The sequence below is a fragment of the Bufo bufo genome, chromosome 5 (genome assembly GCF_905171765.1).
Source record: "Bufo bufo chromosome 5, aBufBuf1.1, whole genome shotgun sequence".
NCBI classification, from domain to species: Eukaryota; Metazoa; Chordata; class Amphibia; order Anura; family Bufonidae; genus Bufo; species Bufo bufo.
Window position 1 is genome coordinate 498,231,334 of NC_053393.1, and position 15,401 is coordinate 498,246,734.

The 15,401-nt window shown below is 47.6% G+C and overlaps 1 protein-coding gene across 1 annotated transcript; it reads left to right on the forward strand.

Moving 5' to 3' along the window:
• The first annotated feature begins 210 nt into the window (after positions 1-210).
• LOC121002765 lies at positions 211-4,413 on the forward strand. Its single transcript, XM_040434299.1, has 2 exons — positions 211-2,765; positions 3,688-4,413. The coding sequence occupies exons 1-2, from the start codon at positions 1,053-1,055 to the stop codon at positions 3,703-3,705; spliced, it is 1,731 nt and encodes a 576-aa protein (XP_040290233.1). The 5' UTR covers positions 211-1,052; the 3' UTR covers positions 3,706-4,413.
• The last annotated feature ends 10,988 nt before the right edge of the window (positions 4,414-15,401 follow it).

The window sequence follows — 15,401 nt, forward strand, 5'->3', positions numbered from 1 at the left end:
ATTTCCTGAGGGCGGACAGTTTGCTACTGGTCCTGACACCGTGGAAGACAGAGTGCGTCCCAGAGCCATTCCTAACGCACCCAGCAGTGATCCGCCTGGGGTGCTGCCGTCGAACAGCGCAAGTACCCATCAAAGGAACGTCGTGGATCCAGGAGTCGTCCGTCAGGAATCAGGACCTGCGGCTGCCGGGTTCACAGCACCCGGGCAGTTAGGTGAGACATCACTGGGAACACTGTTATCTATATTTAATGTGGCGCCTGGGGCGGGGGGGAGCAATAGTGCTATTATCGGTGGTTTGGGGCGCTTGCTGTGTGGTTTAGCTGGGGTTAGTCAGGATAGGGGGGCAATGGGGGCTACCCCCTTAGCAGCGTGGGGGTTGGGGGCAGAAAATAGCAATGTACCGGCGACCGCTAACAATAGTAATGTAGCAGTGGCCAATAGCACAGGTGTAGCCGAATCAGTGTCAGTGCAGACGCAGGCGGGAGGTGAGGAGGATAGGCCCAGATTAGATGACGCCGCAAAAGGGGAGGTGTATGTTTGCTTTGAGGGTCCCCTGGGAGCGCATTTGAAAACGGAGGTGCGTGAGAAAATTTGGAAGGGAGAGTATATAGAAATTTTTTCGCTGCTTCCGTTGGAGCGGTTCAACCTTGATGTGGTAAAAAAGGACGGAGTAAGAAAAGAGGATGATGATAAGCGTCGCTATCGCCTTATCCCTAGGTCATTTAGTAATTGGCTACAGGCCTTTGCTATTTTGGCAAGTGTGATTGGGGAGAAGAGTCCGGAATGCTGTTCCCCTTTATTTTGCTATCTGGATGCTATTGGGGAAGCCTATAGAGTGTATGGGGGTTCCGGGTGGTTACGGTATGACGAGCAGTTTCGTCAGAGGAAAGCAGTCCGTCCTAATATGAGATGGGACCATAAGGACATTGCGTTATGGATGAGGGTGACAGCGCCAGGTAGGAGTGGTCAGTCCTTTCGGAGTGAGTCAGGGGTTGGGGTACAGCAAGGTACAGGGACGCCCCCAGTTGGAAGAGGATACTGCTTCCTTTTCAATGAGGGAAGTTGCAAATTCGGCCAAAAATGCAAATTTAGGCATGAATGTTCCGTGTGTGGCGGGGGCCATGGGGCTAGCAGATGTTTTAGAGGGGGTAGACAAAGGGGGGGGGATAGTTTTGCAAAAGGGGCAGACCCCAGTGCGAGTGGAAAGGATGGTGGGGCATCTAAATAGATATCCGAACCAGGAGTTAGCTGAATTTTTGTATTCAGGGTTTAAGTTCGGTTTTCATATACCTTCACACCCGTTACCAGTCTTAGAGAAGCGGAAGAATTTGCGCTCGGCATTGCAGTTCCCGGACATAGTGACAGGAAAGTTAGCTAAAGAGGTTTCCCTAGGGAGGATGGATGGTCCGTTTGTTACATCACCCATCAGTAACTTGCGAGTTTCCCCTTTGGGTTTGATCCCTAAGAAGGAGCCTAATAAATTTAGGCTCATCCACCATTTATCATTCCCTAAGGGTGCGTCGGTCAATGAGGGCATTGACCCGGAACTTTGTTCTGTGGTTTATGCTTCCTTTGATGCGGCTGTGGAATGGGTAAGGAAGCTGGGTCCGGGTACCCTGTTGGCAAAATGTGACATTGAAGCGGCATTTCGGTTGTTGCCAGTTCACCCGGATAGTTTGTATTTACTGGGTTGTTTTTGGAATGGCGCATATTTTGTGGATAGGTGTTTGCCAATGGGCTGTTCAATATCGTGTGCATATTTTGAGCGTTTTAGTTCTTTTCTGGAGTGGGTGGTGGTTCAGGAATCAGGTTGTCACTCTGTCATTCATTATTTGGATGATTTCCTGTGTTTGGGGCCGGGGGGATCTAGGGTTTGTTCGTTGTTGTTATCCACATTACAGTCTGTTTTTGAGTGTTTTGGAGTCCCGTTAGCGGTGGACAAAACGGTGGGGCCGGCTACTGAGCTAAGCTTTTTGGGTATTGTCATAGATACACAGCGGATGGAGTGTAGGCTACCAGTAGACAAAGTGTCAGATTTAAGAACAGAGGTGGCGGCGGCATTGACAGCAAAAAAGATTCGTCTGCGGGACCTGCAGTCTTTGTTGGGCAAATTAAATTTTGCATGCAGAATCCTACCTATGGGCCGCATTTTTAGTAGGAGGTTGGCTTCGGCGACAGGAGGGGTGGTGTCTCCCCACCATTTTATTAGACTAGGCAGTGAGTTGAAAGGGGATTTGAAAGTTTGGGATTCCTTTTTAAAACAGTTTAATGGCAGAGCATTAGTTATGGGGGGGGTGGTTGATGCGTTTGATTGCGAATTGTTTACGGATGCTGCGGGTGGAGCGGGTTTTGGGGCGTACTGTGAAGGGCAGTGGTGTGCGGGTCGGTGGCCTGAGTCCTGGGTACGAAAAGGGTGGGTAAAAAACGTGGCATTGTTGGAACTCTTCCCCATTGTGTTGGCAGTCACGCTCTGGGGGGAGAAGTTTCGGCACAAGAAGGTTCGTTTCCATTGTGACAACTTGGGAGTTGTGCAAGCCATCAACAGTGTAACGGCTTCTTCCCCCCCAGTTATTTGCCTATTGCAGCAGTTGGTTCTCCGGTGCTTGTCCCTTAATGCTTGGGTGTTTGCGGTGCATGTGCCTGGTTCCTCTAACTGTATAGCTGACGCACTTTCTCGTTTTCAGTGGGAGCGGTTTCGCCAGCTGGCCCCGGAGGCGAGTCAGGTCGGATTGGTGTGTCCAGAGTCGTTGTGGGAGATCCTGGAGGTACCGTAGCTTGTCTGTTGCAGGCATCATTGAGTGAAGGCACGTGGAGGATGTACGATAGGGCTTGGAGTAGGTGGCAGCAGTGGTGTAATGACCTAGGGGTCGAGGTACTGGACGGGGAAATTCCGTTGTTACTGTTCATTGGCCACGTGAAGGATCAAGGTTGGTCGGTTGCCAAGATCAATGGTTGCATGGCGGGCTTGGCTTTCGGATTCAAGTTGCGGAATTCCCCGGACATTACTAAGTCCTTTTTGGTCCGACAAATTTTGAAGGGTTATAGAAGGTTTCAGCGTGTCAAAGATTCCCGCCTACCGGTGTCCTTTTCGTTATTGTTACAGTTAGGGGAGCAGGTAGCTGGAGTGTGTCGCTCGGCTTGGGAGGTGAGCTTATTTAGACTAGCCTTTGCTCTGGCTTTTTTCGGAGCCTTTCGTTTAGGGGAGTTAGTGTGTGCAAGTGTGCAGCGGGAAGGGGGTCTGAGGAGTGAGGATGTAACGTTATATGACGACAGGGTGCTGATTTATCTGAGATTTTCAAAGACGGATCAGGAGGGGAGGGGTCATTTAGTCTCATTGTTTGAGGTGCCGGGATGTCTAGTGTGTCCAGTACGGTGTTTGCGTGATTTTCAAGGAAGGGCAGGGGTCGCGGCAGGCCCGATTCTCAGACATGAGGATGGCTCCTTTTTATCGCGATTTCAATTTATAGCGGTATTCAAGAAATGTTTGCGTAATCTAGGAATGGACTCTGGCAAGTTTACGGGTCATTCCTTCAGGATAGGTGCTGCCACGGAGGCTGCTCGCTTGGGGGTGCGAGATGAAGTGATTAAGCGTATTGGGAGGTGGGAGTCGGAGCGTTTTCGGCTGTATGTGCGTTTAGGGGCAGTTTAAGGCTGTGTCTAACCATGTTTGTCTCGTTCTTTTTTCAGGTGATGCCCCGTTATTAGTTTGGATCCTGGGCCATTCGTTCGTGTTCTGGGGGGCATTACGAGCGGATGTTCGGCAGAATGGGCGGCAGCTGGGGTTTGATCGGGGGACAGCCATAGTAAGATGGATCGGACGCAGAGGTATGGTGTGGGGTAGTGTTTTGCAGGAGGTTCATCGGCAAGCCAGGTTAGATAGAGTCCCAGATATCTTGGTGTTGCATGTTGGGGGAAATGACCTAGGGGTCCGACCTTGCAGAGAGTTGATCAGGGATATACGTTTTGATTTTTTGCGTTTGTGGTCCCTCTTCCCGTCAGTTGTCACTGTGTGGTCGGATATTGTCCCCAGGAAGGTCTGGAGGGAGGCGAGATCGGTTGAAAGGCTGAATAAGGCTAGGATTAAGCTGAACAGGGTGATTGGGCGGTTCTGTGCCAAACATGGGGCGGTGGTGGTGAGGCACCCCGAGTTGGAAGCAGGAACAGGAGGCTTTTGGAGACAGGATGGAGTCCACCTCAATGCGGTGGGCATTGATTTGTGGTCACTGGACTTGCAGGGAGGTATTGAAACAGCCCTCCGGGTGTGGCGGAACGCGCGAGCTTAAGGGCTGTCAAGCTGCGCGTTGTTGGCGGGGGGAGGTCATAGAAGCTGGGGCTACTGGATGGTAACGGTGAATGAGAGGGCCTCAATGGTGGGGCTGGACTCTCAGAGTTGGGGCACCTGGTTGGCTTGGTATGGCGTCCGTCAGTTGGTGTCCCCGAGCTTGTGGTACGCGGCTGGGGGCAAGATGGAATTGCCGTGGTGGTTTGTGGTCGTTTAAGGTGCAGTTAGGCGGCTTCTAGGACCTCCCTCGTCAGTTAGACATGTATATATTTATATATATATGTCATTGTTATATCAAGTGTTATGTTTATTCATGTTATTTATATTATTTAATAAAAGACGGCTGCTGTGGCCGATTTAATCCAAACAGTGGCTGTGTGTGGTTATTGGGAGAGGAAATGGGGAAGGTTAGTTAGCTAAATGATGGGGTAGTGGACCCGAGCGTAGCCAATAACCCTACTCAAGTGAGGCCGGACGAAGCGGCACGCTTCAGGGGAGGCCGGCATGAGGGGTTTTGTGAGCAAGGGTCAGGGAAGGTAAGGGTTAAGTGGATGAGTGCAGGAAAAGGGGGGAGGAGCTAGAAAGGGGCGGGGAGCGGCAGGCTGAAGTAGTGGTGAGGCAGGTCAGCGCCCGCCATTTTAGGAGCAGAGAGCCAGCATCTCCCTCCCTCCCTCCCGTAGTGTGTACTTGGATGTTTCAGGGCGGCAACGGTATATTATAGAGGGGATGCATATATAAAAAAAAAAAAAAAAAAATGTGTATTTTATAAATAAATAAATGTATAAAAAAAAAAAAAAAAAAAATGGACAAGGGGTGGTGGACGGAGTGTGTCGTTAAGTGTTGCGTTTGTCGCAGCAGTCGTGGCGGGGGGAGGTCATAGAAGCTGGGGCTACTGGATGGTAACGGTGAATGAGAGGGCCTCAATGGTGGGGCTGGACTCTCAGAGTTGGGGCACCTGGTTGGCTTGGTATGGCGTCCGTCAGTTGGTGTCCCCGAGCTTGTGGTACGCGGCTGGGGGCAAGATGGAATTGCCGTGGTGGTTTGTGGTCGTTTAAGGTGCAGTTAGGCGGCTTCTAGGACCTCCCTCGTCAGTTAGACATGTATATATTTATATATATATGTCATTGTTATATCAAGTGTTATGTTTATTCATGTTATTTATATTATTTAATAAAAGACGGCTGCTGTGGCCGATTTAATCCAAACAGTGGCTGTGTGTGGTTATTGGGAGAGGAAATGGGGAAGGTTAGTTAGCTAAATGATGGGGTAGTGGACCCGAGCGTAGCCAATAACCCTACTCATGAAGATTATTATTCTTATACAATGTAGTTTGCCTGTCACTAACTAGCGCTACCTCTTACCCTCCGCTTTCCCACGCCCCTTATTCAAACAAGCTCCAAAATTCATGGTTCCAGACGTCTCCATCTGGCAGTATGGATCCATCGTCTCGGGGATAAGATGTTTTCATGGGAAACCCCTTTATAGGTGTATTCCGCTATACACATTTATGGCAAGTATACAAGATAGGCTATAAATGCCTGATCAATGCTGGTCCCTATTTCTAGAATAGGGTGGCGGGTACTATTTTTATGATATTTATGGACACATATGAGGAAGCAAACCCTCCATGTGCACCACCATTTCTCTATTCATTCACTACCTGGATGGGATGATGATTGGGGGACAACAATTCTGAGGATGGGAGCAAGTTCCTCATTCTGCCATTGGTAGCAAAATAAGGCTTAGGCCTCATGCACATGGCCTTTGCCCGGCCGTGGCCGTATTGTGGTCCGCAAACAGCAGGTACACAATATATGGGCACTGGCCGTGTGCACCCCGTATCACGGATGCGGACCCATTCCCTTTAATGGGTCTGCAATCCAGAAGGAGCTGTGCGGAACGAAGGCACGAAACCCCACAGAAGCACTATGGAGTGCTTCCGTGGGGTTCTCTCTGTGTCTCTGCACTGCAAAAAATAGAACTTGTTCTATTTTTTTTGCGGTGTGGACGGATCACAGACCCATTCAAGTGGAACGGGTCTGCATCCGTCTGTGGCAACCTAATGGATGGTGCCCGTGCATTGGGGACAGCAAATTGCCATCCCCAATGCACGGAACGACCAGCACACGTTCGTGTGCATGAGGCCTTAGAATGTAAGGACTGTAATTATTAGGATTTCTGCCATACCCCTTGCCTTTCCTTCTCCTCCTTACCCTCCTATATAAAATCAGTTTCTCTCTCTCAAGGGGTTGTTTTAGTGGTGTGCATGGAAGAGATGGGGCTCCCATTATAGTCATGGTTGCCACAGAGAAATGAAGGCCCTTTTTTTTTGCTCTCCAAGAAATATCAATAACCCTTGGGCCAATTCCTCATCCCACTTTTTGTTAAAGAGCGCCTGTTGGCAGGAGCAACCCCATTGGACAAGATATACTGTCGGATAGGGTTGATCCTGCTGAATAAAATGATTACGGTTTAATAGGGTTGATTCTGCTGAAATGTGCTCCTTAAAGGGGTTATCCAATATCATACAACAGTCCCCCCATGTGCCGGGCCCCTCAGAAGGAATATACTTACCTGGAATCCCGCGCCACTCCTGGTCCCCGCACTGCTACTGCTGCTTCTCCCTGTACGCGGATGAAAACATCCGGTGTCGGGGAGGGGGGGGGGGGGGGAGCAGCCAATGGCAGACTGGGACGGGGACAAGCCTCCCTAGCATCGCGGGTGACGTATGATATTGGATAACCCCTTTAACGCAGTTCCTCTGTAGAGAGACCTACATATGTTCTCACTACCCAACAGTAAAGGCGATTGGGACCAAACTTTCTCCATGGGCCCTAAAGTAGCTGCTGTATGCATGCCCTTGGGTTGTTCAAACCTGACATCCCCTTTAAGAATGCGCCAATTGGTATATATTTGCTGTGCACGTTGATTCTTATTGTCCTTAGGCTGGATTTGAAAGGCTTTTCCAATTTCCATCCACAAAATACGGAGATATCTGGATGTTTGCATGGCATTCATTTTTTTTTTATGAACTCACCCGGTTCTTGGACAGAAAACGGACATGAATGGCGCACGCTGCGAGTTTCCTGAAGTGTGAATTGCACCATTTACTTTGCCATGCGGGTGTAGCCCGGATATCGGAATCAGGCTTGAGTGATAACCTCTAGTCACTGCTTGCTATAACAAACCTCTTACAAAATGTCATGCATCTGAATTCTGGAGGCTAAAAAAATTTGAAACAGTGCCAAAACCTACCTCAACCCCCCCACCATACAGCTAAGATTAGATACTGAAGATTTACAATCCATTGTCAGATACTTACAGCTAGCATGATCTGATTTTCTACACCAGCAGTTTCTAAAAATATCCAGTAAGACAAGTACATCATTACGAGACGGGTCTATTTTCATCGGACGCGCTGCGTACGTGGCTGATTAAGCAATGCATAGCGGATATACAGTAATGATCATTTAGAAGACAGACTTGGAGGTAAATCAATTTTAGATTCATTGATTTCCATTGTGTTAAATGTAAAAAAAAAAATACGTACCCAATGTGAACTCTGAGAGAACTTTGGAATAATTCCCATGTACTTTTAGGTAAAATGATGGTAGCAACATGTAGAAGCTATAAAAAAAAACAACTGACGGTTCCCCTGCGCGCTCTCCTGTTAGCTTCGCTGTGGAATGTTGCTAATGTTTTTAACAAGCATAACAGTAATTCTCTTTTTCCTACAGAATGTGTATATTATTACTTGCTGTAAGTGATAACACAGCTGCTGAGGAAAATGGACGAAAATAACTAAGTATGAACTTTTCAGTTCATATAAAATAAAAATAAAACCTATTATAATAGACATAGTTTACAAAAGGTGAAACGAACCGCATTTGAGGCTATGCGCAATGTATTCCATAAGGTGGTTCATGTGTCGCCTATGAGTAAAGAAAGGTCAGGTTGGCATACTATTCGCAATTATTATAGGGGCAGCCAAAGAACATACTGCCGGTTGGCCTCCTACTCTACTCTATCATTATCAGGACAGCTCATGAGGTATCTTTGGGGCCACTGGTGGAGTAGAGAACACCAAACAAGATGGCCTCATATTCTCTATTATTTTAGGGGCAGCCAGAGAAAACAGCACAGGTTGACCTCATGTTCTTTATCATTATTGGGGCAGCTCATGAGGTATCTTTGGGGCCACTCTAGAGTAGAGAACACCAAGCTGGTTGGCCTCCTATTCTTAATATTTATTTGGACAGCTCATTAGGTATCTTTGGGTCCATTGGAGAGTAGAGAACACCAAGCTGGTTGGCCTCCTATTCTTAATATTTATTTGGACAGCTCATTAGGTATCTTTGGGGCCACTCTAGAGTAGAGAACACCAAGCTGGTTGGCCTCCTATTCTTAATATTTATTTGGACAGCTCATTAAGTATCTTTGGGGCCATTGGAGAGTAGAGAACACCAAGCTGGTTGGCCTCCTATTCTTTATCATTATCTGGACAGCTCATGAGTTATCTTTGGGCCCACTCTAGAGTAGGGAGCACCACACTAGTTGGCCTCCTATTCTTAATATTTATTTGGACAACTCATGAGTAGGGTTGAACGAACCCGAACTGTAAAGTTCAGGTTCATACCGAACTTTAGAATTTTTGGACCCCGGACCTGAACCCGAACATTTTTGTAAAAGTTCGGGTTCGTTGTTCGCCGCTTTCTTGGCGCTTTTTGAAAGGCTGCACAGCAGCCAATCAACAAGCGTCATACTACTTGCCCCAAGAGGCTATCACAGCCAAGCCTACTAATGGCATGGCTGTGATTGGCCAGAGCAGCATGTGACTCCACCAGGCTCTATATAAGCTTGAGTCACGTAGCGCTGCACGTCACTCTGCTGTTACAAGTGTAGGGAGAGGATGCTGCTGGACTTGTGATTTCAGGGAGAGCATAGGAGAGAATCTAACTCAGCGATCTACAGAGAAATAGTTGTGTGGGTGCAGGGCACTATCGTTTTACCCTGCCCTGAGCCCATTGACCAAAAATACTAACTTTTAGAACTCTGTTAGTTAGGTGGGTGGCGGCGGCCATTTTATGCATGCTCAGTGCACCAGCACTGCATCTGAGCTTTTGGGACATTGCAAATCACCATTTTTTGGGGGGCAAACTACAACATCTGTATTAGTCAGTGTGCAATTTAAGCTAGAAATACACCCAGATCTGCAAGTGTTAAATTCAAGTTTAATATATACAGCATTCATATTCTGTTAGCAAAAAAGACTTTTTGGGCAATCTACAACATCTGTATTAGGCCGAGTTCACACGAACGTGTGTGACCCGTGCCCGTGCTGCGTCCCGCAAATTGCCGGCCGTAGGTCAGCCGCATCGGATCGCGGACCCATTCACTTTAATGGGTCCGCAATCCGCCCGTTCCGCAAAAATATAGGACATGTTCTATCTTTTTGCGGAACGGAAGTACGGGACGCAACCCCACGGAAGCACTCCGTAGTGCTTCCGAGGGGTCCCGTTCCGTGCGGCCGTTCCGCAATTCCGGATTTGCTGACTCATTGAAGTGAATGGGTCCGCATACGTGATGCAGAATGCACACGGAACTGTGGCCGTGTATTGCGGCCCGCAATTTGCGGGCCACAATACGGCCACGGATCACACACGTTCGTGTGAACTAGGCCTTAGTCAGTGTGCAATTTAAGCTAGAAATACACCCATCATTTTCTGGGGTTTGAAAAACACACTTATTTGACAAAAAACACTATTTTCAGGCCTTGCAGCATCAGCACGTGTGAAACTACAGGCTTATATACTGCTGTCAAATTCAGTTGTTAAACAAACAGTCGTTTGGGCTCCAAAAATTTAGTTGGCAGCCTTTGATGCAGATGTCATTGTGAGATACACCCTTAATACATTTGGGTTACATTCAGAGATTTTAAATACCGCCATTTGGTGCACCAATATTGAATTCAGGCCTACAGAGGTTCAGGGCCTGTGAGAAACCCCCTATACATACAGGGGTTTGAATTAGGCATTTGAAATTCAGCCATTTTAAATACCGCCATTTTGTGCAAAGATATACAGTCAGGTCCATAAATATTGGGACATCGACACAATTCTAACATTTTTGGCTCTATACACCACCACAATGGATTTGAAATGAAACAAACAAGATGTGCTTTAACTGCAGACTGTCAGCTTTAATTTGAGGCTATTTACATCCAAATCAGGTGAACGGTGTAGGAATTACAACATTAAGGTCCCTTTAACAAGTGGGAGGCACATATGTAAACTGTTGTAATTCCTACACTGTTCACCTGATTTGGATGTAAATACCCTCAAATTAAAGCTGGCAGTCTGCAGTTAAAGCACATCTTGTTTGTTTCATTTCAAATCCATTGTGGTGGTGTATAGAGCCAAAAATGTTAGAATTGTGTCGATGTCCCAATATTTATGGACCTGACTGTATTTACTTCAGGCCTACAGAGGTTCAGGCCCTCTGAGATACTACCTCTACATACAGGGGTTTGAATCAGGCATTTGAAATACAGCCATTTGAAAACAGCCTTTTTATGCAAAGATATATTTACTTCAGGCCTACACAGGTTCAGACCGTGTGAGATACCCCCCTACATACAGGGGTTTGAATCAGGCATTTGAAATACAGACATTTGAAAAAAAGCCATTTGGTGCAAATAAATCTTTAATTCGGGCCTACACTGATTCAGGGCATGTGTGATCCCCCCTATACATACAGGGGTTTGATTCAGCCATTTGAAATACAGCCATTTGAAATGCAGCCTTTTTGTGCAAAGATATATTTACTTCAGGCCTACAGAGGTTCAGGCCCTCTGAGATACTACCTCTACATACAGGGGTTTGAATTAGGCATTTGAAATACAGTCATTTGAAATACATCCTTTTTGTGGAAAGATATATTTGCTTCAGGCCTACACTGGTTCAGAGTTTCAGACCAGCCATTTGAAATACAAACCGGATTCCAAAAAAGTTGGGACACTATACAAATCGTGAATAAAAACTGAATGCAATGATGTGGAGGTGCCAACTTCTAATATTTTATTCAGAATAGAACATAAATCACGGAACAAAGTTTAAACTGAGAAAATGTACCATTTTAAGGGAAAAATATGTTGAATCAGAATTTCATGGTGTCAACAAATCCCCAAAAAGTTGGGACAAGGCCATTTTCACCACTGTGGGGCATCTCCCCTTCTTCTTACAACACTCAACAGACGTCTGGGGACCGAGGAGACCAGTTTCTCAAGTTTAGAAATAGGAATGCTCTCCCATTCTTGTCTAATACAGGCCTCTAACTGTTCAATCGTCTTGGGCCTTCTTTGTTGCACCTTCCTCTTTATGATGCGCCAAATGTTCTCTATAGGTGAAAGATCTGGACTGCAGACTGGCCATTTCAGTACCCGGATCCTTCTCATACGCAGCCATGATGTTGTGATTGATGCAGAATGTGGTCTGGCATTATCTTGTTGAAAAATGCAGGGTCTTCCCTGAAAGAGATGACGTCTGGATGGGAGCATATGTTGTTCTAGAACCTGAATATATTTTTCTGCATTGATGGTGCCTTTCCAGACATGCAAGCTGCCCATGCCACACGCACTCATGCAACCCCATACCATCAGAGATGCAGACTTCTGAACTGAGCGTTGATAACAACTTGGGTTGTCCTTGTCCTCTTTGGGATGACATGGCGTCCCAGATTTCCAAAAAGAACTTCGAATCGTGACTCGTCTGACCACAGAACAGTCTTCCATTTTGCCACACTCCATTTTAAATGATCCCTGGCCCAGTGAAAACGCCTGAGCTTGTGGATCTTGCTTAGAAATGGCTTCTTCTTTGCACTGTAGAGTTTCAGCTGGCAACGGCGGATGGCACGGTGGATTGTGTTCACTGAGAATGGTTTCTGGAAGTATTCCTGAGCCCATTCTCTGATTTCCTTTAGCACTCCTGTTTGTGGTGCAGTGTCGTTTAAGGGCCCAGAGATCACGGGCATCCAGTATGGTTTTACGGCCTTGACCCTCACGCACAGAGATTGTTCCAGATTCTGATGATGATAGATGCAAAGTCTTTGCAATTTTTCGCTGGGTAACACCTTTCTGATATTGCTCCACTATCTTTCTGCGCAACATTGTGGGAATTGGTGATCCTCTACCCATCTTGGCTTCTGAAAGACACTGCCACTCTGAGAAGCTCTTTTTATACCCAATCATGTTGCCAATTGACCTAATTAGTGTTAATTGGTCTTCCAGCTCTTCGTTATGCTCAAATTTACTTTTTCCAGCCTCTTATTGCTACTTGTCCCAACTTTTTGGGGATTTGTTGACACTGTGAAAATTGGAATCAACGTATTTTTCCTTTAAAATGATACATTTACTCGGATTAAACGTTTGATCTGTCATCTACGTTCTATTACAAATAAAATATTGACATTTTCTATCTCCACATCATTGCATTCAGTTTTTATTCACAATTTGTTTAGTGTCCCAACTTTTTTGGAATCCGGTTTGTACAGCCATTTTGTGCAAAAAAATCTTTAATTGAGGCCTAGTCTGGTTCAGGCCGTGTGAAATACACCCTTTACATACTGTCGTTCTTTTTTACTATTAATTAAACACGCATTTAGGGCAAGATCCTAAATTGAAAAAATATGAGGAGAGCGTCAAATAAGGGACGTGGCCCAGGTCGTGGTGCTGCTGGTGCAGCTCCTGTTGCAGGGAGAGGACGTGGTCGATCTGTGCCAGCTACACGCACAAGTGAAACCCCTTCCTCAGGTGCGAGTAGGCGACAAAACCTGCAGCGGTATTTGGTCGGGCCTAATGCTGCTCTACGAATGGTGAGGCCTGAACAAATACAGGCGATAGTAGATTGGGTTGCTGACAGTGGATCCAGTTCCTTCACATTGTCTCCCACCCAGTCTCCTGCTGAAAGATCACAGTTGGCACCTGCAGCCGATGTCCATCAGTCTTTCACCTCACCCCCTTGCAAATCAGCCAAGCAGTCTGAGCCCCAAGTCATGCAGCAGTCTCTTCTGCTTTTTGATGACTCTGTTAGCAGGGTTTCCCAGGGCCATCCACCTAGCCCTGCCCCAGAAGTGTAAGAGATTGAGTGCACCGATGCCCAACCACTTATTTTTCAAGATGAGTACATGGGAGGACCATCGCAGCACGTCTCGGATGATGACGAAACACAGGTGCCAACTGCTGGGGCTTTCGAAAGCGTGCAGACTGACAAGGAAGTCAGGGGTGAAGACTGGGTGGAAGATGATGTGGAGGACGATGAGGTCCTCGACCCCACAGGAATCAAGGTCATGCGAGTGACCGATGTAGTTCGGAGGAAGACACGAGTTGTTTGCACGCTGTGCAATCAGAGCCTGAAACGAGGCATAAACGTTCTCAACCTGAGAACAACCTGCATGACCAGGCATTTAAGTGCAAAGCATGAGCTGCAGTGGAGTAGACACCTCAACAACCAAGAAAGGTCTCTGGCTCCTCCTGCTTCCTCTTCTGCTGCAGTCGCGGCCTCTTCATCCACCTCTGGAGTGATAGTGCCATCTGGCACCCCAGAAACAGAGGATCTGTCAGCAACACCAACACCTGGGTCACCAAGCATCTCCACAATGTCACACGGAAGCGTTCAGCTCTCCATCTCCCAAATGCTGGAGAGGAAGAGGAAGTACCCCCCTACCCACCCGCGATCCCTAGCCCTGAATGCCAGCATTTCTAAATTACTTGCCTTTGAAATGCTGTCATTCCGTCTGGTGGAGACGGATAGTTTTAAAGGCCTTATGGCGGTGGCTGTCCCACAGTACGTCGTGCCCAGCCACCACTACTTTTCAAGACGAGCCATCCCTTCCCTTCACAACCAAGTTGGGGACAAAATCAGGTGTGCACTGCGCAACGCCATCTGTGGCAAGGTGCACCTGACTACAGATACGTGGACCAGTAAGCACGGTCAGGGCCGTTATATCTCCATAACAGCACACTGGGTAATTGCAGTGGTGGCTGTCCCTGAGGCGGATAGCAGTTTGGCGCATGTCCTTCCACCACCGGGGATTGCAGGGCGCTTCAGTTTGCCTCCTGTTGCTTCCTCTTCCTACTCCGTTTCCTCATCCTCTACCAGCTCCTCATCCGGTCAGCGTAACACCTTCACCACCAACTTCAGCACAGCCAGGGGTAAACGACAGCAGGCAGTTTTAAAACTTATCTGTTTGGGGGACAAACCCCACACCGCGCAGGAGCTGTGGACGGGCCTTAAACAACAGACCGATGAGTGGTTTGTGTCAGTCAGCCTCAAGCCCGGCCTGGTGGTGTGCGATAATGGGCAAAATCTCGTAGCAGCGCTGGGACTAGCCGGTTTGACGCACATCCCTTGCCTGGCGCATGGGCTGAATTTGGTGGTGCAGAGATTCCTTAAAAATTACCCCGACATGTCAGAGCTGCTGCATGAAGTGCGGGCCTGTTTGTGCACGCTTTCGGCGTTCTCACCCTGCTGCTGCTCGCCTGTCAGCGCTGCAGCGTAACTTCGGCCTTCCCGCTCACCGCCTCATATGCGACGTGCCCACAAGGTGGAACTCCACCTTGCACATGCTGGCCAGACTGTGCGAGCAGCAGCAGGCGATAGTGGAGTTTCAGCTGCAGCACACACGGGTGAGTCGCTCGGCGGAACAGCACCGCTTCACCACCAATGAGTGGGCCCCCATGCGAGACCTGTGTTCCTTGTTCCTTGTCATTCACAAGTGGCTCAGAGGGTGGGTTCCTGCACCCACAAACACCAGGTACAAAATTGTCCAGTCCAGAGGCGTAACTAGAACTGACTGGGCCCCACAGCAAATTTTTGTACGGGGCCCCCCACACACACTTACACACTTCTTCACAAACCGCCTCCTCCTGTGCAAACCCCTCTTATATGGCTATTTTGTGACTTTTTATTTACTGTATTTACTGTCATTTTTAGCACGACTTTTTTAACATTTACAGTTGCTGACGGAGTTTATATTCAACTCAACCCCTTTAAAACCTGCGCTGCAATTGTAATAGACCCTCTACATATCCACAAGTATTTTAGCCTCTGTACCTTTCATACTG

What these genes read in the sequence shown, in the direction of transcription:
- LOC121002765 (XM_040434299.1), top strand. Translation starts at nt 1,053, where the DNA reads ATGAGGGAAGTTGCAAATTCGGCCAAAAATGCAAATTTAGGCATGAAT.